Source organism: Alligator mississippiensis, chromosome 15, assembly GCF_030867095.1.
Source record: "Alligator mississippiensis isolate rAllMis1 chromosome 15, rAllMis1, whole genome shotgun sequence".
Lineage (NCBI taxonomy): Eukaryota > Metazoa > Chordata > Crocodylia > Alligatoridae > Alligator > Alligator mississippiensis.
Window position 1 is genome coordinate 8,585,598 of NC_081838.1, and position 25,455 is coordinate 8,611,052.

At 51.6% G+C, this 25,455-nt stretch overlaps 2 protein-coding genes across 3 annotated transcripts in view; both read left to right on the forward strand.

The window, feature by feature from the left end:
* The first annotated feature begins 899 nt into the window (after nt 1-899).
* On the forward strand, nt 900-4,689 carry ATP5MC2 (ATP synthase membrane subunit c locus 2). The gene is made up of 5 exons (XM_059718019.1): nt 900-995; nt 1,496-1,565; nt 2,962-3,039; nt 3,688-3,875; nt 4,474-4,689. Exons 2-5 carry the CDS (start codon nt 1,527-1,529, stop codon nt 4,586-4,588), a joined length of 420 nt encoding a protein of 139 aa, XP_059574002.1. The 5' UTR covers nt 900-995; nt 1,496-1,526; the 3' UTR covers nt 4,589-4,689.
* An 8,021-nt stretch (nt 4,690-12,710) lies between these two features.
* Nucleotides 12,711-25,455, forward strand: part of LOC102560267 (cyclic AMP-dependent transcription factor ATF-7) — an 87,318-nt gene continuing 74,573 nt past the window's right edge. The window contains exons 1-2 of one of the 2 annotated variants that reach the window (XM_014609633.3): nt 12,711-12,819; nt 13,814-13,870. The gene's annotated coding sequence lies outside the window, so the exon portion shown is untranslated. The remainder of the gene's footprint in view (nt 12,820-13,813; nt 13,871-25,455) is intronic. The other variant, XM_006273357.4, reaches the window with a different exon arrangement.

The window sequence follows — 25,455 nt, forward strand, 5'->3', positions numbered from 1 at the left end:
CGTTTGCATGTATGAAGATTCCTATACATGTATGTGTGCATGCGCACGTTACATTTGTGTGTTTGCCCACACATATTTGAACGTATGAAGGTTCCTGCACACGTATGTGTGTGCGCACGTGTATATTCATGGGGGTGTTTGCACATATGAAGGCTCCTGCACATGTATGTGCGTATGCACATATGCATTCATGGGGTGCTTGCACGCGTGTTTGCACATATGAAGGGGTGTGTGCACGTGCATGTGTGCGCTGCGTACCTGCCTCCCCACCGAGGCCGGACACAAAAGCACCTGCCCTCCTACGCCTCCAGGCAGACGAGCGCCCATGGGCCGTATAGGCCGTCGGTTGTTTCCCATCCAAGGGGGCAGCCACCGCGCCTGTGGGTCTGGGGGCTCCCCCAGCCCCATCTGGTCCCCCAAGGCAAAGCATTCTCGGTGACCGTCTTTCTCCAGATCCTTTGTTGGGCATCTGAGTCCAGTGCAGAGAGAGATCCTGGCCGATCCCTGCCCATCGTTGCTCCAGGCGTGTGGGGGGCAAAGGCTGCATCAATGGGGCGACTTCCAGGCTGGACCCCCAACCCTTTGGGGGCCCATTGCAGGACTCCGGGTATGAGGTGCCTGGGCTGTGCTCGGAGCGGAACAGGCCCAGGCCAGACCTAGACATGGAAGAGCCTGCTTCAAGGTCCATGGCAGAGCTGGGGGCCTCTTCCTCTGAAGGGTGGGAGGGGGCTGCACGCCTAGCCTGCGTGCCCTGCAGTTCCACCTCCCGCCACCAGGCGGCGCTGCCTTCCCCCCCGGGGGGGCCCTGCTGGCGGCGCTCTGCTGCACCGCCTCATCCACGCCAGCAGGGGGGGGGTGAAGACGCCGCGGCCTCCCTAGCTGTCGCTGGCCTGCCTCTATAGTTCTTCCGGCTTGCGGGCCGCTCGCCGGGGCTTGGCTTCCGGTGGCGCATGCGCACAGGCCCTTCCCCGCCCGCCTGCCTGCCGGCGCGCCAGGTGGGGCAGGCGCGGCCTGGGCCTGGGCCCGGCGCGGGTTGGGGAGGGGACGCCATTTGGGCTGGGGCTTGTGTCCCCTGGGGGGGACCACATTTGGGCTGGCGGGACTCGAGCCCTCCGTGGGGGAACGCCATTGGGTCGAGGTGACCCCCATTTAGGCCGAGGAGGCCTGGACCCCCTTGGGGGAGAGCTGGGGACCCCGATTTGGGCTGGGAGTCTAGGGCTTGCCCCCCTTGGGGGGAAGGGTTGGGGCTGGGACCCCCTGGCGGGAGGGGGGGAGGAACCCCATTTGGGCTTGGGGGACTTGGCCCCCCGGGGGGGAAGGGGCAGGGGGATCCCCAGGGAGGTTGTGGGTGTCTGGGCTGTGGGAGCCCCGCGGCGCTCGGGGATGCGGAGCTAGTGGGTGCTCGTTCCCCTCCCAGCCCCGGTATCTGCGGCCCCAGCTTGACCCTCCCGTGCCAGGGCTCCTCCCTGACGTAACACGTTGCTTTCTTTTGCAGTCCTCACGTGTGTCACCCCAACCGCCCAACCATGTATGCCTGCACCAAGCTCATCGCTCTGCCTGTCCTAGTGAGTATTGCCAGCCACAGCCATCTGGGGAGCCCTCTGCACAGCATCGGTCTGTCTTCCCAGCCTGGTGGAGTTGGGCTGTCAGGCCAGGATCCACCTGGCTAAGCCTTTCCAAGCGCTCAGACCTCCCATAAGGGAGCAGAGTGTGCCATGATGGGGGGGACAGGACTCGAACCCCCAGTGTCTGCACTAGGAGCCCCGCTGTGCTAGTGGCAGGCCACAGCTCTGGTGTGTGATTAGGAAAGCCAAGGCACGGATGCCTCCTGCCTTGCCTCTGAAATTGGTGGCGAAGCCCAGCCGAGAACCCAGGAGTGCTGTGTCCATCCCGGTCAGAGGTGGATTTTAAGTCAACTTCTCTTTGCTTAATTGTGTGGTCCAGGAGCCAAAGATGGGGAACATTGTGGGAACTGGAGCCCCTAGGCGTGCTGGGAAATGCAGCCCCCAGAGCCCCAGGTGCCTGCGATAGGGCAGCCCTGGGGAAAGCACCCAGGCAGGGCTGCACCTCTGGAGCTTCAGCCACAGGCAGCACCCCAGCACCCCCACTCAGCCCAGTTCAGCACCTGCAAGGACTGGGTGGGGTCAAAGGGCAGGGGGCAAAGGGCAACAGGTTCCCCCTGATACAGACATCTCCCAGCTCTGCTTCACTCTCCTCCAGCCACTCCTCCCTCCTCCCCACCTGCACATAAGCCCAGGCTCCCCCAGGGCTGCAGGACCTCATGCCCTAACCAGGGGGCACCACATAGGGGTGCCCTATGTCCTGGCCAGTCGCTTTTTTTTGTTAGAAACCCCCAAAACGCTGTTTTGTGCAGTGAAAGAATCAAACGGGGCTGGGGGGGCTGACAGCATTGGTTAAAAGGCTCTGCCCAGGGGCAGGAGTGTGCGTGGGGGGAGTTATTGGACTGCCAATGCTCCAGGACGCCTGGGTTCTGTTCGCAGCTGGGCTGGTGGCTGAGTGTATTTTGTGCCTCAGTTTCCCCCTCTGGCTGCTGTTCTCTGGGGCCGTGTTCGTGTTTCCGGGGCTTCAGTACAGCTGCATCCTGAGCCAGTGGTCTGATCCCAACTGGCCATGGTGAATCCACAGCCCTGCCAAGCTGGGTTCACAGGGATGTACAGGGCACTGGAGCTTGGGGTCTGCTTTGCCCATGGCCAGGGCACCCCGTGTTGCAGTCACCTGTATCTGCCGTGTGAGTTTCTGCTGTATTGCCTGGCTCCCAGGGAACAGGACTGTTGGGCCAGCTTTGGGGGCAGCATAGTTGGGGCAGATGCAGCATTTGCACAGTCCCCATTTGTGCCTTCTTGGCACAGCCCAGGTGGCGAGGGACAGGAGGGCATGGAAATGTGCTCCCTTTTAGAGCTGCAGGGGTCTGGCTTGAGCAATGGTTTTGTCTTTCCGCAGGTGAGGACTGGCCCCAGGCTGCTGTACAGACCCCTCTCCGCCTCCCTGCTGAGCAGGCCTGAGGCCCCAACAAAGGAGGTAACAACCATTTTCCCATGGATGTGGGGAGGGTCTCTGGCACCTGCATGTGCCTGGCATGCCAGCAGGCTGGCCTTGGAGCAGGGGTAATGGCCTGGCTGTGCCAGTCTGGCTTCCCCCTTCCCTGGGTTAATCTGAAGCCAGGAGAGGCTGGGATCTAGCAGAGGGTGCTCTTCCTTCCCCTCAAGCCCGAATCAGTGTCGTCGTTCCCCCCCCCCCAGTGCCAGGGGGTGCTGGGCTCCATGGTCTGGTTTCACCTGAGCCTCCAACACCCTGGCGACTTCAACAAGGTCTAACCTTGCCTGGAACTGTGGGGCTAGGCTGCTAAGCAGCTCCTGTGTTCCACCCCAGCAATGGCTGCATTTCAGGGGAGTTGTGGGGGGCTTCCCCTGGGCTTAGGTGGTGAGCAAAGCCCTCTGGAACCTGCCCCTGGTGGGAAGAGAGCAGGCAGTGGGCCCCTTCTGTGAGCTCGGGGCAAGGCCCAAGGGTAAGGACCATTGCTGGAACCATGGGGCTCCCAGGTCTGTGACCTGCCGTGCCGACTCACGCCACCTCCTCCCCTCCCTCCCCCCTGCCCTTGCCTCCACCCTCTGGCCCAGGTTTGTCCTCAGCTCTCGCACATCTCATCCTGTTCCTCTTCCCCTCCAGCTCTGCCCAGTGCCTCTGAGCTCCCCGCTTCTCCAGGCTGCACGCCGGGAGCTGCACGCTAGCACTGTCTGCAGGGACATCGACACGGCTGCCAAGTTCATCGGCGCTGGTGCCGCCACCGTGGGTGTAGCCGGCTCTGGTGCTGGCATTGGCACCGTCTTCGGCAGCCTCATTATCGGCTATGCCAGGTGAGGAGGGAGCTCTCTGCCACCAGTCCCATCCTCACTGGGGCTGGGTTCTTGGAACTGCTGTGGGGGAGGCAGCTGGGAGGAGCTGACCAGTCCTCCTGGCTGCTGCTTGGCATAAGCAGGAGAGGCCAGGCCTTAACCCAGGCCCCAACCTGGTACTTCAAGTCCAGCCTGCACCAGAAGCTGGTGAGATGGGTCTGGTTCATGTCTTTAATGGGGTGGGCATGTCCTATGAGCCCAGATGGGTTTCCATAGCATACTCCTCCCAGGGCACCTGTTTCTAGGAGATGGGGTGCTGGGAGTCTGCTCTGGTCCCCACTTAGCTATATGGACTGTCCTGTGTGCCTCCATGGGTGCCCTCTAGTGGCTGCAGGCAGCATTATGTTGTCCAGTCCATCCCATCTCCCTGGCTGTGTGGGGCCTGCTGCCAGCTGACCTGTGCCCATCACATATGGAGCCTAGAGCAAACCCTGCTGGGTCCTGGAGCCTAGCCACCCCCCGCCACCCCCTCCAGCCCCAGAAGTTGGGGCTGGCTGAGGTACCCCTGTAGCCTCCCTGCCAATAGCCTGGGCGCCCCCTGATCACAACCCCCCAACAGGAACCCATCGCTGAAGCAGCAGCTCTTCTCTTACGCCATCCTGGGCTTCGCGCTCTCTGAGGCCATGGGGCTCTTCTGCCTCATGGTGGCCTTCCTCATCCTCTTCGCCATGTGATGAGCCAGCACCGCATGGCCTGGGAACATCCCCCTGCGGGCCCCACCCCTCAGCACAGCTGTCCGCTGGTGAGGGGGGCAATAAATACTGTACGGAAACCAGCCATTGTGCGGGTGAGTTCCTGGTGCCCTTCCTCGATGCTGGGGGGGAGGGTGGGCTCTGCCATGAGCTGTCAGTCCCTGTGGCCAGGGGGCATAGCCTGGCATGGAGGGGCCTGGTGATCCCTGGGGTGGTTGGGGGCAGTGACTGTTCCCTTGCAGCCTGAGGCCCTGCCTACACTGGCAGCTGCCGTCCCTGGGCCTGGGCTCTGGCTGCCCCATCAAGGCATCTGGAGATACCCTGATATCCAGGTGGTGGCTGCAGCTCCCCAGTGCAAGCAGTGCTGACAGTGAGGGAAGGAGGGCCCTGCTCTGCTGGAAGCAGGGTAGCTCTGGGGTAAGGCCTCCCTCTTGTCTCACTGCCTCCACAGCAAGGGTTCCTGCCAAGCACAAAGAGGCCAGGGATACCACTCACAGGATCCAGTTGTGGCTCCGGCTCCAAGGCATCTCTGCTGACGAGGGAGGCTATATTGCCATCGGTCACTGCACCCTGGGCCTGTCAGCAGCTCGGGCTGTGTCAGAGCAGCCTCAGCCAGAAAGAGGGAAACACCGAGGCAGGGCCTGGCTAGAGAGGGTCCCACCCTACACAGCCTGGTGCCCACCCCCAGTCTCAAACCAAGGATCAACTGCTCCACTGAGACACAGAGCCAGCCTGACTTCGGCCTGCAAGGACTAGGTGGAAGCAGGCTTGGGGAAATGCCTGGTCGGGGGCGGGGAATCCAGTTGCCTGGGGGGCTGTGCCCTTCCAACCAACACTGATGCCTGCAGGTTTCCCAGTTGGTTGGCACAGGGCCTGGGTGGGTGGTTCACACCTCAGGTTGACTGGCCTCTGCCCCAAGGAACCTGGCTGTCAGGGACAGGGCAGGAGGCTGCTCCCAACACGGGGAGCAAAACTGCTACTGGGCTGTGGCCTCTGCAGCCAACCTGGGCTGTGCCAGCAGGGGTGCTGGGAGGGTCTGGGGCAGGCCTTTTCCATGGGCCCCCCAAGCAGCTCCTGGGTGAATTCCAGCTGGGTCCTGGAAGCCAAGCAGTCCCAGGCTCCTAGTAGCTGCCAGTACCCCTCTGGCTGTGCTTCTACCACCCTCTGGTGACAAGTATGAGGTTATGGCCTGGCTGGATCTCCAAGGCAGGGGCAGCTCCTCGCCTGCAAAAAGGGGGCTGCAGGGCAGGGGATGGTGCATATCCTTGTGGTTTGGATTAGGGCTGAGCGGAAGCAGGCTCAGTAGTGAAGAGCTCAGTGCCTGGGAACCTGATGGTAGGTCCCTTTAGGTGGGGAAACCAAGGCACAGAGAGCGTGAGCTCAGGGTCTGGACACTGCCGTCTTGATGCAGACAGATAGGGTGAGTGTCACTGTCCACGCTGCTTCTCTGTGGCAGCGCCCAACTCCCACTGCTGCACACGGAGTCCCCAGGCCCTGTCCCTGGGATCCCAGTTGCTCAGCCCTGAGCAGGGCTGGAGGGACGGAGGAACCCGTACCTTGCTCTGCTCCAGGCTGTAGGAGCTCTATCAGGAGGCCTTGGCTGTTGGAGCAAAGCCAAGTCATGGGCAGCAGGAGCAGGCCCTAGTGCATGTGGGGCATCCACGCTGGGTTTGAACAGTGCCGGGCACGGTCGCCTAGCAACTGGACTCCTGGGCTGTTCCAATGCCAGACCTTGTGTGGGTCTCGCAGGATCTGATCGGAGGCACCTCCTGGGACCCATGGAAGTGCACCAGTCCCAGGTGCAGGGGGGTAAACTGAGGCACAGGCTAGATTCACCCATGATAACGGGTAGGAGCAGCCCCCTCCTCACAAGCCCCAGTCTGGATGCCCCCCAGCTTCCTCCATCAGGCGTAAACAGCGTTGAGCCCCACCCCCCCTTCCCCCTAGCTGTCCCAGGGGCCCTCAGGAGCACCTGCTGCTGCCAGCAACCCCAGCCAGCCACACGCCTGGTGTGGATGTTGCTAGGAAACGGGTGCGGGTGTTTGTGACAGCTGGGCCTGTGTTGTGGAAACCCGGGGTCTGTGGCAAGAACCCCCAGGCTTGAGCAAGGGGCGCTGCAGATTGGGGCCCAGCCAGGTTGGGAGCCAGATGGGCAGTGCCAAGGGGGAGCTACACCCTGAGCACTGGGGGGTATCGGGCAGGCCCCAGGCAGGGGCAGCTGGAGTTGACCTCTCCGTGGGGCTCAGCAGCAGGCACATATGCAGAATCTCAGCTCCCATCCTCCCTGCATCTGTGCCAGATGCTTTGGGGGAGGAAGGGGGAGTATCTAGGGCCCAGTCTAGCCCCAATTTTGCTGCAATGCAAGGAGTAAGTCGGGTTCAGAGGCACTTGCTGCTGTTCCAGCCAATAGATGGGGAGTGGGGGGGAAGAGGAAAGTTGACCATCCTCCTGATTCAGAGGCCCTGATGAAGGCTGATCTGGCCCTGATCCTCTCTGCACTTCCCCCGCCCCCCATGAAACAGAGGGTTAATGATCCACCTTCAGCATCTGGGGAAACTGAGGCACAGAGCAGTCAGATGACAACCATGGCCACAGCATGTCAGGGCCTGAGCCTGATCGCGCAGTAGCATTCTGGCTCCCACACCACCTCTCCACCCTTGCTGTAGAGAATGATTCCAATCTCCCTGGCCTGGACCATATTTTCTGCATACCACGTACCCCCCTGTGCTTTGTTTTTGCAAGACAGGATGAAGAAAAAAGATGTCCCTTGAAAACACTGGCAAGTGGTAGCGGGTAGCAGCCTCTAGACAGCATTACTTTGGCTTCCCCAGCTGAATGCCAGGGCAAGAGGTGTGAACTGATCTGTTCTCACAAACAGTTTTTTTCAAGGAGGATTGTTCTGTCCAGAGCTGGCTAGCACCGGTGCTACTGGATCTAGGTGCAAGGCTCTGGATAAGGTGGCAGTAGGCAGCTGGGTACAGTCCTTAACTGAGGTGTACCCAAGGACAGGTGATTATGAGAGTCCTTGGTGCTGTCAGGAGAGCGACTGCGATAGTATCATAGAATCATAAAAGATGAGGGTTGAGAGGGACCTCAAGAGGTCACATCTAGTCCAACCACCTGTACAAACCAGGACTAGCTCCAACTAGCTCCAACTCATCCCAGCCAGGGTTTTGTCTATCCAGGGCTTCAAAACCTCCAAGAATGGAGACTCCACCACCTCTTTGGGTAACCTGTTCCAGTGTTCTACTATTCCCCTAGTGAGAGAGCTTTTCCTAATATCCAACCTCAACTTCCCTTGCTGCAATGTGAGCCCATTGCTCCTTGTTCTGTCATCTGCCCCCACTGAGAACAGTCCAGCTCCTTCCTCTTTGGATCCACACTGCAGGGAATTGAAGGCTGATATCAAGTCTGTCCTCAGTCTTCTCCAGACTAAATAAGCCCAGTTCCCTCAGCCTCTCCTCACAAGTCCTATACCTCAGCCCCCAAACCATTTTTGTTGCCCGCTGCTGGACTCTCTCCAATGTGTCCACATCTTTTCTGTAGTGGGGGCCCCAAAACTGGACACAGGACTCCAGATGTGGCCTCACCAGTGCTGAATAGCAGGGAATAATCACTGCCCTCAATCTACTGGCAACGCTTCTACCTGTGCAGGCCTGTATGATCTTCACCTTCTTGGCACACTTGGCTTATTCAGTTTATTGTCCACTGTCACCCCCAGGTCCTTTTCTGCAGAGCTGCTGCCCAGCCAGTCAGCCCCCTGCCTGTACTGGTGCATGGGATTGCTCCGTCCTAAATGGAGGACATTGCACTTGTCCTTGTTGAACCTCATGAGATTTCTTTTAGTCCAATCCTGCAATTTGTCAAAGTCTCTGAATCCTAGCCCTTCCCTCCAGCATATCCACTACTCCCCCCAGCTTGCTGTCATCTGCAAACTTGCTGAGAGTGCACTCTATCCCATCTTCCAGGTCACTGAATAGGAGCAAGAGGCCTCACAGAGTCTGGGGCCCAAGGCTGAGCTGGCTCAGCTCAGAGTATTTGGGAGTTAAATCGATTTGAAGCTGAGTAACTTTTTTGTTGACAAATGTTCTATGACAGCAATGATGGAAACCAAACTCCAGCCCAGGAGAAAGCTGAAGCAATCCCTTGATCACAGCTTTGTAAAGGCAGCTTTGCAGCAATCGTTCTATCTATGTTACCTCCCAACAATCAAAATGATTCAATAATTAAATGTAACATTGAGTCCTGTTCACTGATATTCAGTCTGGTGATAGGCTCTGGCTTTTGACTTGGCTTCTGAATGGGTCAGGAAGAGAATCTGCATCTCTGAATCTTTTATCTCCTTCCTGGAACTAAAAATCTGAATGTTTCAAGGCTAAATGAAGGTGAATGTCAGCAAATTTCTTTATGGAACCATCTGAGTCTAACAAAAGAAGAGGCAGGAAATTCCCATTGGTGTGGAACTGGGGAATTTTTCTACCTAGTGCGAGGGATCTGTCCTCAGTAGTGTTCTCTGCGGAGCTGGTACAGTGCATAGCCAGGGACAAAAGCAGACTGGTTTCTCTCAGAGGATCGGTCCTGGTGGATGCATGATCACAGACTGGCAGGGAGCAGGAGCAGGGCCTACAGCTGTGACCCAGCCAGGTTTGGAGCCATCCAGGCCCAGATATCCTGCGCTGAAACTATCTCATGATGAAGCAGGACAGGAGCATTCTGCTCTGTGAGACCTCGGGGCAAGACACAACACCTTCTCTATGCCTCAGTTTCTCCTCCTGTCCTCTCAGCCACAGAGCTCTGGTGTGGGGCCTGCTTCTTGCTCTGTGTCTATGCAGTGCCTGGTGCTGTGGGGTGCCAACTCTAGGCCTCCTATCACTAGCACCCAAGAGCAGCCCCTAGGAGGGTCCAGGCTTCCATGGTGTCAGGTGCTGTACAAACAGAACCAAAGGAGAGCTCCCAGCCTTTCCCTTCCACCTGGGTTCATGCTGCTAGTAACACTGTGCCAAGACAGCCTTTGCATCCACCCCCTCTCTCCCTGTGCTGTCAGGACCTGGGGACAAGGGGCCAGTAGCTGTTTTCTCCCTGCCTGGGCAGGTCTCATTAAATCAATGAAAGGAAGCAATTGCAAGCAGCATTAGCCCTGTATAGATGTGGGGCTTCATCTGCTTCAGTTTGGAGCCTGCTGGTCCCAACACAGGCCTCCCCATCAGCATCACCTCTTGTTGGCTACAAATGTCCAACTCGGGATCCTTAAAATTCTAGTTTATTAGGCAGATTGAAACACTGTAATCATAAACCTTGGGGCTGGTCCCCACACACACACACATGCGCGCGCACACACACACAGTAGCAGGCTACAGAGTCAGGTATACCTATCCTACAAGCGCTGGAGTCTGCCGTCGATGGCCAGTCGAGGCTTCTTTCCGCGTGGTGTTATCCTCCAGAAGGTCTGGTCGAGTTGGAGATCAAGAGGGCGCCACTGAGGGTCATTTTTCACTGCCTTTTATCTGTCCCTGGCAGACTTTGGTGACTCCCCAGGTTTCAGGTTTGCCCAATCCAGGGGTCATTGACCCTCGTGGGACTCCTCTCCGTGGCTACTGGACGGCATCTGTCAGCCCCAGGGGTTGTCCACATGTACGTGCAGGTTTGGGAGTCCATTGATGAATTTAGAATAGGGCTCTGGGAGTGGTTGATCTGGAGATACTCAGCCCAAAAGTTGGTCCCCTGCATTGATTAACTCAGGCCAGGGCTTCTAGCTCTTGGTCAGTGACGTTTAGAGATTTCCCGGTTGTTACATTGTCTTCTATTGAGTTCTTCCTTGGCTGATCTGCAGCTTCCCAGGTGTTAATTGCTGCCTGCTACTATGTTACACATTCAATCACGTTACACATTCAATCACTGATTCACTTGCTCTTTCAGGGGCCAGCTTGATACAGGGAAGAGCAGTTTGATTCCTGCCCTTGTTAACATTGTTACAACGTATAATTTATTTATGAAACTAAACACATTCAGTTGAAAGTTGAAAGGTGAGGAGTATAAAATATAAGCTACAAATGCCATGGCACACAAATAGATAAAAATACCAAACTACATGGGGAGATACAAAATGCACACATACAAATTTTAAAACACAATTCCTTATCTTAAAGTGAAAGAGAGAGGAAGGAAGAAAAGGTAGAAAAAGAGAAACATATCCAAAGAGGGGAGAGCAAATGCAGGCAAGAGGAAAAGGGGGCTTTCTGCTACACTCTGTTGTTCAGGAGGTGAAGAATGGGCCTTTGTTTTGCTGGGCCAAAGCCCACGGCCACATTTGGTTTGGCAGATTCTCCTGCCAGGCCCAGACCTCCCCCGTGCCCTATCCCAGAGGCTGTTGGCAGCAGGGGTTGAACCTGTGGCCCACAGAGCTAAAGCCCCTGTTGCTTGAACTGGGGAATCCAGGGGTAAGAAAAGCCTGAGACTGGCCTGGATGCCATTAGCAAGGGCAAAGTGCCACATGGCATAAGTGCCATATGGCTGGCATAGGTGCCACGTACCACAGCCTCCACATGACAGTGCAGGCGGAGAGCAGGCACATACAGTTGCTTGTGTCCCCGTAGCATTGAGTGGCGTTGGTGTGAGGCCCAGTGCACCACAGATGGGCTTCCCAGTATTCTCAGGGCATCCTCAAGCTGGGAGCACTGGAGAAGCAAAAAGCAGCAGGCAGGGGAAATCATCTAGGAGAGGAGAGAGGCTGAGTTTTACATTTCTATTCAGGCAGTGCTGAGAGTCAATCCACTTCATGGCTCATTGTCAGCTCCCTGAGTCCTGCTAATCTCTCTCCACTCCACAGGTGTGAATGACTCTCTGTCCTTTTTAATGGTCTTCATGTTGCATTACTCAAACTACCCTTTCTTAGTCATAGAGTGTCACAGTCCCAGAGAAGTGGGGCTGGAAGAGACTTCCAGGGGTCACATCTAGTCCAACCCCCTGACTCTAGCAGGATCAGCCCTGTCCAAGCCATTCCAAACAAACCCATAAACTAAACTGTGTAAAACCACCATTGACCCTGACACAACACGAGACATCACACCCCAACCTGCCACAGGTAAAGGGGGCAGACGGCAGCCACCGACGTCCTGCTTCTACAGAAAGTTGTTCATACGCGCTTCTGCAACGTGGCTGTGCTTGCCGTTCCTGGTTGTGTTGCTCTTCTGTTTCACAGCCCCGCAGACTGGTTTTGCTCTAGCTAAAACACCTTAACTCAGGTGTGGTCCTATGAGCTTGGATGTACAAATGACTGAGAGTGAAGGAGACACTGCCAATCAGCTCCAGAGGGCTATCTGGGGCCTGCCACTGTCCCTGGGTGTGGAAATTTATGCTGTCATTCCCCCCTGGGGGTATGTGTGGGGGCTGCCATTACCCCTGGGGGCATCTGTCACTGTCCCCTGGGCATATCTGAGGCCTGCCACTGCTCCCTGGGGGTGTCTAGGGGTTTGTCACTGTCCCCTGGGAAGTATCTGGGGGCTGTCATTGCCCTTGGGAAAGGTGTCTGGGAGGCTGTCACTGCCTGCTGGGGTATGTGGGGAGTGCCATTGCCCTCTGGGGGGTATCTGGGTGCTGTCATTGCCATCTGGGGGGTGTCACTTCCCCCTGGGGGGTGTCTGAGGCCTGCCACTGCCCCTTGGGGAGTGTCTGAGGCCTGCCACTACCCCCTGGGGGGTATCTGGGGGCTGTCACTGCTCCCTGGGAGGTGTCACTACCCCCTGGGGGGTATCTGAGGTCGGCCACTGCCCCCTGGCACAGGTATGTGGGGGCTGTCATTGCCCCCTGGGGGGGTATCTGGGGCCTCACTGCCCTCTGGGAGGTGTCACTGCCCCCTGGGGGGTGTATCTGGGGGCTGTCATTGCCCCCTGAGGCATCTAAGCTGTCAGTGCCCCCTGGGGTATGTGGGGGCCCCTAATGCCTCCGGGGGGGGTATCACTACCCCCTGGGGTGTATCTGGGGTCTGTCACTGGAGGCCCCGCCCCGCCCGCTCTCCTGCCCCCCCAGCCCCGCCCCTTCCCCTCCGCCGATTGGCTCCCCGCACCCCCTCGGCCCCGCCCCTCTCCAGCACGTCTCGCGAGAGCCCCGCGCGCGGGGGAGGGGGGAGGACACCCTCAGCGCGAGACCCGGGGGCGGCTGGACACGGCGCTGGCGCGAGGCCCCGGCGGCGGCGCACGGCGGAGCGCGGCGCTGAGGTAACGCGGCCCCGCGCGGGGGCACAAGCCCGGGCCCCCCCGGCCCAACCGCCGCCGCAGCAGCCCAGCGGGGCCCCCGCCTGCCTCCCCGCCCGGGTGGAGGGAGCGCAGCCCGCCCGCCCCTCCCCCTCCGGGACGGACGCGCCGTGCGGGCCAATGGCGGCGGGGCTGGAGGCGGAGTGACGGGGCGCGCCGCCAATGGGGAGTCGGGGACAGAGTGCGGGACACGCCCTTAGGGGGAGTGGGCGGGGCCGAGGGGCTTGGGGGGGCTGCGAGACGCCCGGGCGGTGGCTGTTGAGGGGGGGCGGGGGGGGTTGATCCCCTTGGGGGAAGTGACGAAGGGTCGGGGTGTGGGGGGCCTGAGCCCCTGGGGAGGGGGGGCTGAGTCCTTTGAGGGGAGGAATGAGGGGTAGAATGGGGGGGAGGGCCTGAGCCCCCTGGGGGGGCATGAGGGGCAGAGTGGCGGGGTGTCCTGAGCACCTGGGGTGGGGCTGAGCCCCTTGCAGGGACGGGGCAATGAGGGGCTGGGGCTGGAGGCTTGTTTTGGGGGGCTCAGCCTAGGTTGGGGCTCCCTAGTCATGGGGACTGGAGCTTGTGGGGCACGGGGCCTCTCTGATGCCAGCTCTCCTGGGCAGTGAGGGCAGTGGTGGGTGGCTTGGGTGGGGATCTTGCTGTTTGGGGCTGGGCAGCCCTCCCCATGTGTCCCCACCACAATGCTGGCACTCCAGGTGGAGGCTTCCACCACCCCCTTCTCGGCTCCGGTTCAGGGCGGGGCCGGGACTTGCAAGTTCGGCCCGTCCCTGGGTGCCAGCCCATCTCCTCCTTCCAGCTTGAGGCGCTCGCTGGGTCGCTTCTGAAAAGCCTGTTGCTCCCCCAGCCGGTCCCGTTTCCTTCTGCCACTGTTGGCAGTAGCGGGGTGGGGAGGAGCAACAGGATGCTGTGCTACTCCCTGCCCATCAAATCCTCTTATTGGTGTTGATTATAATCACTCTAGATCATCCAGCAGCAAACTTAGCGGACCAGACTGTGCCGTGACCCTTCGTGAAACCCAGTTGAGTACTAGGGATGCTATCCTATACCCGATTTGTTTTCTCCTCTTATGCTGTCTGTGCTTTCTTGGCCACCTGCATGCATGAAGTGTCATCTCTGCCCTTGTTTGCACTGTCAACGTCTCTTCCATATTCAGGTCTTGCCCCAGCCTTAAAGACCAAATATTTGGGTGATGCTGGGAAGTAGCGAACAAGAACCATGGGTGCGTGTGTGTCGTGTCCCCCCCCCCCCCCCTCCCCCCCCCCAAGCTTCCCAGTTTATTTGGTCTTATGGGAACAGTGACGCTCCAGCAGGGTGCCCTGGCAGCGTTAGCACTATTAGGTGTGCAAACTTGATTCACAGCCCAGAGATATCAAATAGGAATCCACCGTGTTAAAAATGTTCAGACCTCTTGCGGTCCGTCTCTATTCTTTGCATTAGAAGAATTGCTGTAATTTTTCTGCACTCAAAAAATGAGTGAAAACCAAGAGCTGGCATTTTCTGAGGGGTTACTCAAATCTTTTGAGTGGTTCCTCAAAAAGCTGAGAAGCACAGTATTAACTCAATGGGGCAGGGGCAGTCTCCCTCCCTTCCCCGTCCCCCACCCCTTAGTATTTTTCTAGTAAAGCGCCCTGTCAGCTGTTATCAAGTAGTACTGCCTGAAAGGATTGTGTGGTATTTTACAAATGACTTAAATATAGTTATTGCCCATTCACTTATACAGAGTCACTTCTGGACTGGAATGCAGCAGACGTTGCGAGCCACCAACTTTGTAAAATGGTTGTGTTGGGGTTTTTTTGGTGGGAACTACGAATAATCCACTGCTTTGAACATGGGAGGGGAAACATTGGTGAGGTAGAATATATAGCTCTCGAAATTGGAGTCTGGATGTTAGTGGAGTTAACATTTGCACTCCCCCCCCGCGCCCTTTTTTTCCTTATAAAATGAAAGAAATCATACTTGACTGCTTTGACATGAGTATGCAGTAATCATTCTTCATTCTTGCCAACCGTAATCAGTCTCAGGGCTGGAGCATAACTGTTGCTGAAGGACTTGTTTGCTGTTACTGTCTGAATGGAAAGTTGAACTGGTGGAAGAAACTTGGCAAAAATCTAGATACGGAGTCTGGCATGGTTAAGCATACTTGCGTCTGCAATAGTCTCTTGTAGGAGGAAAGCGATGGGTCTAGGACCTGCTATTTGCAATCCCAGAATCTGGTTGGGAGCAAAGAAGTGGAAAATGTTTCCCGTACCCAGCAGCTTTCCTTGTTGCGCATCTTTGTACTTGGCCAGAGTTTTCCATTAACTTCATTCCATTTCTTCTGGTTATATATACCTACTTGTACTATGCTAACTATTTCCTCTCTTTCATTGGGATTTATACCCACCCTAGTCATCACACAGCTAAGCCACACTTGAATCTTTCCTTATAAATCAATCTCCTCCAACAGTTTAATACTTGTTCACAAATGTCCTTCCATTTGGCGGCAGCTTTCTGATATCCAGTAGCCTAGATTTGAATCCAGTATACTTTACAGATCAGAACACTGCATCTTTGCTCTGTGTGCAGCCTAGAAGTATATTAGTGGATTTGTTTCCCTACTGTGTCGCATAACAAACTTGTAATGTGCACATGGGGCTGTGGCTGACAGACTGTCTCCCTCCTGTCACTGAGTTTACTCTCTCCAGGGTATAAAATGCTTTTTTGTTTTAAGATGCATCTCTGTTTCTTGCCTATAGTTGTAATTTTACTAGGTTTATTTGTTTCTCAGCCCTTTGTAGTGTTTTCAGCATCTCCTGAGTTTACGGCTTTTTATGCTATAATTCCTCCTCCAGCCATGATTGAGGATGTCAGAGGAAAATCAAATTCATATTGAATCTTGCAGCACTTCCACTACTGTGGCATGCTGCAATGCTCATTAGCATTTTTAATCTGTCTGAAGGTCTGTAACAAGTCTGTGTGACAGTGTCCTTACCAAGTTAATTTGGAAATGCTGTACAATCCTTGTGGCTTGACTCCTACTCTGATGGCATAGATATGCTTTGCACGAAACATTGAATCAACATGTTGAACTGATTTGTACTGTCAACTTAAATAATTAGCGGCTGGTGGTGAGCTTCATTGCTATGACACATGGCTATAAATTCACACGTGGGAAGGAGTGTTTAGAAGTTAGGACCTGAACTATGAATTTGAATCTCTGGGTTATGTTTCCCAGCTTGACTGTTCTTTTCCATGTGAGATGATTCATGAACTACGCAAGCCTCAGTCGTTCTGTCTGTAAAATGGCTATAGTAACCCGGTAAAGTGGCCTTTAGAACCTGAAATGAAAATGGCAGTAAGTGCAAATTGGTATTTAAAAAGCTAAAATGGGGGAGGGTGGGGATATTAAAACCCAATAATTTGATTTAAAGCTCCATTTTTGGATTGGACTTCTTTATTTTCCAGATCTTGATCTCCCTTAGGCCTGGATTGGTGGAGGTGGTGGTCTGGGAGGCTAGACTGGGAGCATAATCTTGGAATGAATGAAGGAGGTGGACTAAAATGGGTCCACATAGGTGCATGAACTTTCCCTCCTGTGTTGCTCTGGAAGGTGGAGACATATGGGAGAGGATGCACAGGGGATGGCTGTGGGAAGGAAACTGGATCTCTTGCTCCCAGCCTCCTTTGGGATGGAGGAGGTAGGTTATGAGCCTTGCTTGTACTGAGCTATAAGCTGGAACATTAGCTCTTAAGAAAGCATGTAGCTGTGATCAGAGTAATACTCGGTGCGTGTCCAGACTGGGGTCTGTAGCCACTTCTCTTCAGGGAACAGTTTTGACACCTTTTTTACTTCTGCAAGTGAGGACAGCTGTTTACAGGTAGCACATGCGGATTGTTTGAGTAACTGCAAGGGTGTTACTGCTGTTTCTGTTGGCTTCTGTACTGCTATTAAAGCCATTCCTTTTCTCATGCTTTCTTTGAAAGAACTTGTAATACAACAGGCAAATGCTGAATAAGTTTGAGTACTGTAAACAAAGGTACTGGGATTCCCCTGGGAATTAGAAAGTAATAACTATTCAATGTAAGACATGTGTGGGAACTGTCTGTAAGGAATAAATCAGAAGATCAATTATATTGCAGCCTTCCATTTGAAATTGTTCCTAGACTTCAGTTCCAGTATTTTATGGTTGTTGCTAAAACCTTAGATCATGGTATCTGCACAGAATTGTTGTCTTGCTGACAGATTTCCTATGTCGTGTCACTTAAACGATCAGCAGTGAATCAGTGGTACTTCTGTTCCACCCTTCCCCATTTCTCCCGGTGGTTTTGGGCTACGTCTGAAAAATAAAACTTTGTATGATGAGTTCTGCTTAAACAAAGAGGGGATTTTTAAAAATCATGTTAGTTAAACCAATACAAAAAGTTGTGTATACACTTGATGGTGTAGGCCCCCCTAAGCTAAAATGTTTTTAGCTTTCTGTTTTTCAGAAAGTTGGTACCAGGTTAACTGAACTGGTACAAATTTGCATGTAGACAACCCCTTAGAAATGGTGTGATAGAGGGAAAGTACTATAGAGGACACTGCATTTCACAGGTGCTAGGCTCACAACTATTAAACCTTCTTGTTGCCAGTAGCTTTATCTCTGTCCTAGTGGCTCTATCTTTTGTTGTTTAAAGGAATGAAATGGGATAACTCTCTTTAAATTTGGAACCTGCTCGTTGGCTTTGCTGCAGTCTCTTGCCTCTGGTAAGAGAGAGACAGAGGCTTGGCTTAGTTTTTTTTCCCTCCTGGAAGTTTCAGACTGTGGTTCCTCACATCTCTTGCCGAAGCATTTGGTTGACAGAACACTGGCCGAGATGGGCCGTTTGGGTGCTAACATGTGGCCATTTCTCTGTAATTGAGCACATGCTAAACTATACAGTGTTTTAAAAATAAGTGGCTAAATTTGAGACTCCATTGACTTTAATGCCTTGAGCAACTTCAGCGGAGTTTCACCAGGGAGGAAGAGTTTTAATGGAGCTCATGGAACTGGAACTTAGACAGCCTCCTCCTTCTCCCCCCCCCAATTCCTCTGTGCTGCTCCAACAACATGTAGGCATGGTTGATGTACCGCTAGCCAAGAGAGATCTCCAGGTGCAGGCTTAGCATAAAGAGAATCATAAGCAACAATATGCCACCCCCTGGAAAGGCACAGCATACTCTGGTGAGTAGATCTCGCTCTGGGCCGGAGGGGCAGTCTGAGAGAGGCTGTCATAAGTTAGGGCAGTTGGTGACTCCAGGAGGAACAGTGGTGCAGAATTGAACCCTCAGTATGTAGAAGCTGTTTACTGCAGCTCCCTAAGGAAGGCAGAGCTATGCAGTTACAGAGAGAACATTATGTGGATTGCAGATAGCAAGTAATGCCACTGCTCATGTTTCACAGACGGAGATGCAGCACTGTCAGGAAAGCAGTGCAGGAGTCTGGAATGTAACTCTGCTGTCCCACCCTTACATGAAAGAATAAAGTGGTGGTAAAGCTTCCCTGCCAGCCATTACAAGCTGATTCATGAATAAACAAAGGATTTCAAACAGTTACAGGCCCTATTAGCTCCTGGCATTCTCTCGCCATACATAACAGCCTGACGTTGCAGATCTTCCACGGATCTGCTGTGCAGTCTTTTGTGAGGTGAAAAGGATAGTGCTGAATAAAACCTAGTGTCCTGGTGACCCCTTCCCTGACCAGAAGGACAAATGTTCAATTTGCCTTGCTCCCCTATAACTGCCTATGAATGAAGTCCCAGAAGAAAGCTGAGCCTGAAATTTTCCATTTCGCTGCATTTTGAGGATGTGCTGCCACCAAAATGGGATTTTCGGGGCTGCTTGAAAGTTCCTCTTCTACTTTGTTTTTAGCTCTGTTAGCTGATGCTCCGCTCTGAATGCCATCTTTTGCCATAATACCTGCTTACCACCGGGCAGCTTTGAGGTAAAAAGACTTTTCCAACTTTTTTCTGAGCCTAATCTGCACAAAAGGAACTGTTCTGAACAGGAGATTTAGCCACACCTCTAGTACTCCTGTGAAATATGAATTTTCATTTCTGTCCAGGAGAACTTTTGCAATCTCCTATGTCTGATGAAGGGTGCCTGTGCCCAAAAGCTTGTAAATACAAACTTTTTTTTGCAAATATCTAGTTGGTCTAATTAAAGATAATCACTTCTGCCACAACTTTTGATTCTCATTGTTATCATAAAAAAGCTGTCTCCTTTCACAATTTTAATAAGGTGCTTTCTGCACAGTAGATCTGATCCATTAGGGGAAGAAGCTATACCCAGCTAGGTATAGTCATACCTTTGCCCACACTAGGGATTTGTACCACTTTAACTCTACTGAGGCTAAGACAGCTGATACTTTGACACTGATAATGAGCTTTTACATGGGGGTAAACAAGGAGGCAGATGATGTATGGCCTCACAGTGGTAGAAGGGTATCATATCTGTGGCAAAATTACCTTGGAGGGTTACCTTGGGGGGGGGAGGGGGCAGCAGCATTTCAGTAATAGTACGCTTGTGTAAGTTATGCTGGCCCTGGTTGCGTCTGTCTGCGTCCATCCTGGGGTAGCTGTTACTCAAGGCAAACAGGATATTACATGCTCCCTGCCACCTCGTGGCAAGACACTGTGATAGCACACACTGCAAACAGCTACTCCAAATGGCTACTCGCCTGTCTTTTCAGATCTGTGCGAGGTACAAAACTGACATCAGTCGCAGCAGGGTAACGGCCTTGTGCCTAAACCAATCGTTTCTAAACCGAGCAGACCAGGTGTAAGGTGAAATGCAAGCTTTTATATGTGACCGTAAGCATAAGATGCTGAAGGCTTTCAGGTTGGAAAACTGGGAGTCATTACTGTAGCAGGCATTAGACGGGCTTGGTTTGGGGATTTCAGGTTCATATGATTGGGATTGTACTAGAGATGCTATTGAAGGGAATAAAGGTGGTACTGAAACAGCACCCGAGATGTTGAAATTTGTTTGTATTTGAACACGGAAAGCTTCGAGCAAGTGATCTGCTCCCAGTAAGTACGTTTGTCCTAGCAGCAATAATCTCACCGTAGGGGGATCTGAAGTTTGGCTTTACTCAGCATCCCCCCCTTTACATCACTTTCTGCATTAGATTGAGGAGTGTGGTTGTCTTTCGTTTGCAAACTCTTGTAACATTGAACTAGAAAAAGAACGAGTGAAATCAAATGCAGCCTGTCACTGCGGTGTTCGGCCGACTAAGTTTCACTGACGTTACTTGCTTGGTTCTTGGGTCGTGAAAGCTGCCTTCGCATTTCAGTTGCATGTATTCTCTAATATACCTAAACCAATGATGGTGGTTGTCAGGGAAGGCATGAACAGGGTGTACCGTGGTCATATGCTCTCCCTCCAAAGCATTTACTGGCTATAACTATAGGAGACAGGATGCTGGGCTAGATGTGCCATACTGATCAAAGCAGTGGTCCGGCTTATGTCTTTATTGACAAACTTTGTAGGGAAACTGATCTATGTAAATCCTTTCTACTCCTAGTCACTGTTGCAAACCCAACAACATCTTGTGTTAAACTTTCCAGTTCCCTTTATAGACTTGCTCTCCAATCTAGTTTCACTCTTCAGACTGAGCAGCGTGCAAAACAATAAATGCAATGAAACATGTGTTAAATATAATTGAAGGACAGTTTTAACTCACCAGAGGTAAAGTTTCAATAACCTAGTTTGGTATCAGTGTATAACTGTGGATTCTCTTCATAACTAGCTTGAAATTCAATATTATTCACTCCTCTGTAATTGAATGTCTGCACAAACTTCTGCGCACGTCTGCACCAACCTTTTGTTTAAACTTGCATTTAAAATCTGTGTATTTGTAACATTTTATGGAATACATCAGCACATGCAATCCATATCTAGCATATCTGGAAGCTGGTGTGTTTCAAGTGTACAAGGTTTTTAGTGCACTGAGGAAATGCAAAAATGCAACAGCTCATTTTTTCAACACTAAGATGAAATGCTGCATTTTAGAAGCGCACAACCACGTGAGAATTGTTGTGCATGGGCACTTCTTACGCCTGTATCAGCTCTAGAGAAGACATGCTTGCTTTTGGATTTTAAATGAATAGAAATGTCCACATGTGGTATAAATAAAAACATGTAGGACAATATATTTTCACTTGCTGACCACACACAAAACTGCCTCTAACTGCATGTCTGTACTGTTTAATCATCCTGTCTTCAGATGACTTGCCTACAATTGAGACTTTTGCCAATATTCTGTTCTCCACTTGTGGGGGAAAAAGCAGAGGCCACGCAGTCTCAACAGCTGTCTTAAGGTGTGAGTGGTGATTTTAATCAAAGTGTTGTTCAGCATCATGTTTTCCAAAGCTTCTAAGTGCTATTAACGAAAAGCTATATATATATATCTTTTTTTTTTTTTTTCTGGGGTGGGTGACTTCTTGGTGACTAGATGAGTTTTGAAAGTGGGTCTCCTAGGGCACCTCTTTTTTTTTTTTTTAAACCAATGATAAACCCAGTAATTTATATAGCATCTTAGAATCAGGCTTGGGAGGGACCTCAGGAGGTAATCTACACCAGTACTTGCTTATCTAAACCATTCCTAATGGTGCCTATGTCTTGGAAACCATATTTATTTGATTACTGAAATCAGTAGCATAATTATGTCTTAAGCCTGCTGGAAGCAGCCCCATATTTTCTAACTCACTGTAGCCCTTGTTTAGTGTGCCTTCTGCTGAAGGTGACAAGGATTCAGTGAAGTGGTGTGCTGAAGATTTGCAGGCTGGTACCTAACACATGGATAGGATAATCAATAATATAACGAGAAGCAGGCAAATCAGTTATTTAGGTTTTTAGCAACATATTTTGCAGCTATATTTTGGTCACACATTGGATACCAAGATATCTTGCATTTCCTTGGCCTTTCTTTCTTTGGATTAAGACTTGGGTTCCATGCTCATTCATTGCTCTGGTAACTGAATTTTAATCCTAACTCCAAAAATCTGATCTCTGCTGATACAGGTTTAGTTTCAGTGTACAAGGTTTGTATGGTGGCACTGGCTTGCTTGTGTCCAAAGAGAAGAAAATGGGTTTCTTTCTTTGGGACTTCTAAAACAGCCCTGTTGCTGGAACACATCCGTCAGACTAAAACCTGACACTTGTTCCTTGGGTTCCCTGTAGCACTAATGTCCCAGCACATTGAAATATGAATTTTCCTTTCTACCTAAAAGAACTGTTATGACCTTTGCAATCTCCTGTGCCTGATGAAGGGTGCCTGTGCCTGAAAACTTTCAACTAAAGAATTTTTTTTTGCAAATATCTAGTTGGTCTAATAAAAGATAACACCTCTACCACCAATTCTGATTCATTGAACTCTTCAGCACTGGTGCGGCTGTATGCAATCAGAAGTGTTTTGAGCTGAGTCCCTCTGGCTAATGCAGAGGAAGCTGCTGGCAGGGTGTTCTCTGAACTGCTGCTTGGAGTTGGAAATACCTTGAATTTGTTGCTCTGTGGGGTGTGCTGCAGAGCCCTTCATTCCTCAGGATTTAGAGGGAGGCAGGAACTTGAGGTCTGGATAGATGTACTGTGAATGGGGGCTAGAGGGAGATTTTTCTCCCTTCTGGTTTGGGGAAATTGCTGAGTTGCTGGCTTAAATTGGATTGTATTTTTATGCGTTTTTTTCAAAGGCTCCTAGAACCTTTGATTCCACGCCTCTTTTTAGAGAAAGCTAAATATCTCTTGGCAGTTCTGTGGGTTAGGTAATGCTGCTGGGCTTATCTCTTTGGGCAGCACAGTTCAGTGAGGTCCTGTGGGAACTCTGAGTGGCTTTGAGGTACTGAACCTGCGAGGCCTATGCAGGCTGCTTGCCCACCCTGTATTTGCTAGCTTTAGCAAACATGTCCCCTGGGGATGGTCTAGTTCATCCCAGCTTGCAGTGTGTTCACGTGTGTTATGATAAACTTTCCACTTGTGATAAAACACACAACCTTTCCTCTTGTGTTTTATCAGTCTTCTGGTCAATTTAGAGGAGAGAACCCATCACCACAAACCTAGATAGTCTGTACCATTTGGTGTCCAGACTCTGTTCTGGCTCTGGGCAGGTTTCAACGTTCCTGCTTCAAAGTTGATGCTTCCATAGCAGGAAAGTACATTTGCCACTCTGGGTGGGTTCTCTAACTTGGAGAATGGATAGCAACTTGGTGGGAAAGCACTTTTAGTCTGACACGGTCATTTCTAAGATGGTAGGACTTGCTGATGGCAGTACTTTTCTAGCATGTAGAGTAGATCCCAGATGGCTGATGAGCCCAGCCTGTATCACTCCTTTCACTGGAGCTCTTCTGCTCTTGGCTGTGTGTGTTATACATGTCTCCCCTCATCGTACTTCTGAGAGGACAGGATGGAGGCAAGTTTCTTAGCTGTTGCGCTTATGTAGGGATCGATGAAGCTGAACGCTTCCCCTCGTATAGGCCCTTTTAAAATAGACTGAATTATACTCTTGGATTATAATCTGATCTTTTTTTTTTTTTAAACTGAGGAGCACTGCTTTTTAAGATGCACCATAACTGTGAGCTCCCGATTTGAAAGATCATTGTCTTAGCAGCAGTGGCTTCAGCACGAGGGGAGTTCGGACCCATTTTATTTGAATTATTCTGAGCAACTGCTGGTCCATGTAAACTACCCTCCAGAAGTAATGATGCGGTTCTGTCTCAATGCACCCATCCTCCTGACATCTGCGCCCTGAGAAGGGCTTCACAAGCTTGCAAAAGCTTCCATGTCAAAATGTAGGAAGTTTTGGTGCTCAGTGTGGTGCATAGTAAGGCAGAGTCTGCTATTAAATTGTTAGACTCTGCATTTCCTCCTGCACTGTAGGTTAACTCCGAATGACTGGTTAAATATACTGTGTGTGTTAGAGTTTTTACCTCAAGTAAGTTTCTTGCCAATATTCCAGTTTATACAGTTGGGTTTGCTTTATCAAGCTTAAAGTGTTATGCCTCTAAAGCAGTTTTTATAGTGCTAGCTTTGGGTTTTCTTTCCCAGATGACAGTTCGAAACTTTCTTGACAAAGCAAACATTCACATTCCTTCCTCGTACCCCAAAATAGCTCTAAATTGGAAGCATGGTGCCAGGTGTGGCCTGTACAAGTTTTACCATAAGTTCTGAGAGAGGATTTTACACAGAAGAGCATAAAAGCTTTCTGAGGGTTGTTCCTGGGTGAGAGAGAGAGGGCTCTGGTTACATCTTTAGCACCCAAATCTCTTTGTGGAATCTCTTGTAGCTGTATTGGTCTAGAGGCCAAAGGACTCAGAACTTATGGTAGAGGTGATATCTTTTAGTAGACCAGTGAGATTTTTAACACTATAATTCTAGTTGGTCTAATAGTGAGTTCTCTACTACGAGTTCTGATTCCTTTTGTAAAATCTGTGCTTTTGTAAATGATACTCTAGGAAGAGCACAGACCATCTGCAGACACTTCCTCAGCCTGACACAGAGTGTTTGTGCCCGACAGCTTGCTAAGAAGAATTTTTCCAACTATTTGAGTTGGTCTAATAAGAGAGATCGGATTTACCCAAAGAACCTTGTCTGCATGTGAGGAATTTAGGTGCCTACCTCCTTGTTGATTTGCACAGGTACCTAAATTATCTTTGGCCTGAAGATATGCTGGATAATAACCTTAAAGTGGCTAGAAGCCTAAAGCCACATCTCTCTGGCAGTGATTCTCAGTCAGGGTACCGTGGCACCCTGGGTTATATTGAAATCTTTTCAAGGGTGCTGCAGGGTTGCCACACATTGTTAGCACAGGTGTGCACACCAGATCCCCAAGGTAAACCCAGAGACTTCAAATAGGGATCTACAGTGTTAAAATCATTCAGGCCTGTTGTGGTCTTTCTGAGTTCTTTGCAACAAAAGAGTTGCTCTGTTCCAAGGGGTTCCTCGAGTCTCTTGAGGTTGCATCTAGTTTGTTGATAGGTGTCTTAAACCTAAAAAGGTTGCCAACCATGGCTCTGCGGTGAAGTTACCATGTGCAGTGATTGTGCCGACAGCCATATGGGAACGTGGACCGGCACGGGAGCGAAGCTACAGACAAATCTTGATAAGGCTTGTCTGTCACTTACCTGTATTTTTGAGTGGATCAGCTGCTTCTGCAGCTGGTTTTGTTGCCCCTTTGCTACCAGGGTATTTGGGGGGGGTCTGATGCATTGAATGGTGTTTTCAGCCCATTGCAATGGACAGGCTTTTGTGTATGTGTGCACATTAAAAAAAAAAAAAAAAAAGCTCCTTTCCTGAAACTGTCTCAAAGCAACATGTTTCCTTCCTTGCATTTTAGTGGGAAATCTCTTACTATTTTTGAAAGCTTGGGGGGAAGTGTTTTATACTTCCTTCTTTTTTGGATAGTAAAGTAGAAATGTCTGTTTTTATTCTTTTCATGCTTATTATGCAGTAATTCCTCCCTGATTACAGCGAGCCCAATCTTTTCCACGTGCTAGTTCCCACTGGTAATTGTGGGGTCTGTGTAGACTAAGAGGCTGCCTGCATTTCTGCATATCCTTCTGGTGTAAGGGTATGTGCTACCCCACAGATTTTGTGCAGCCATCTAGCTTGTT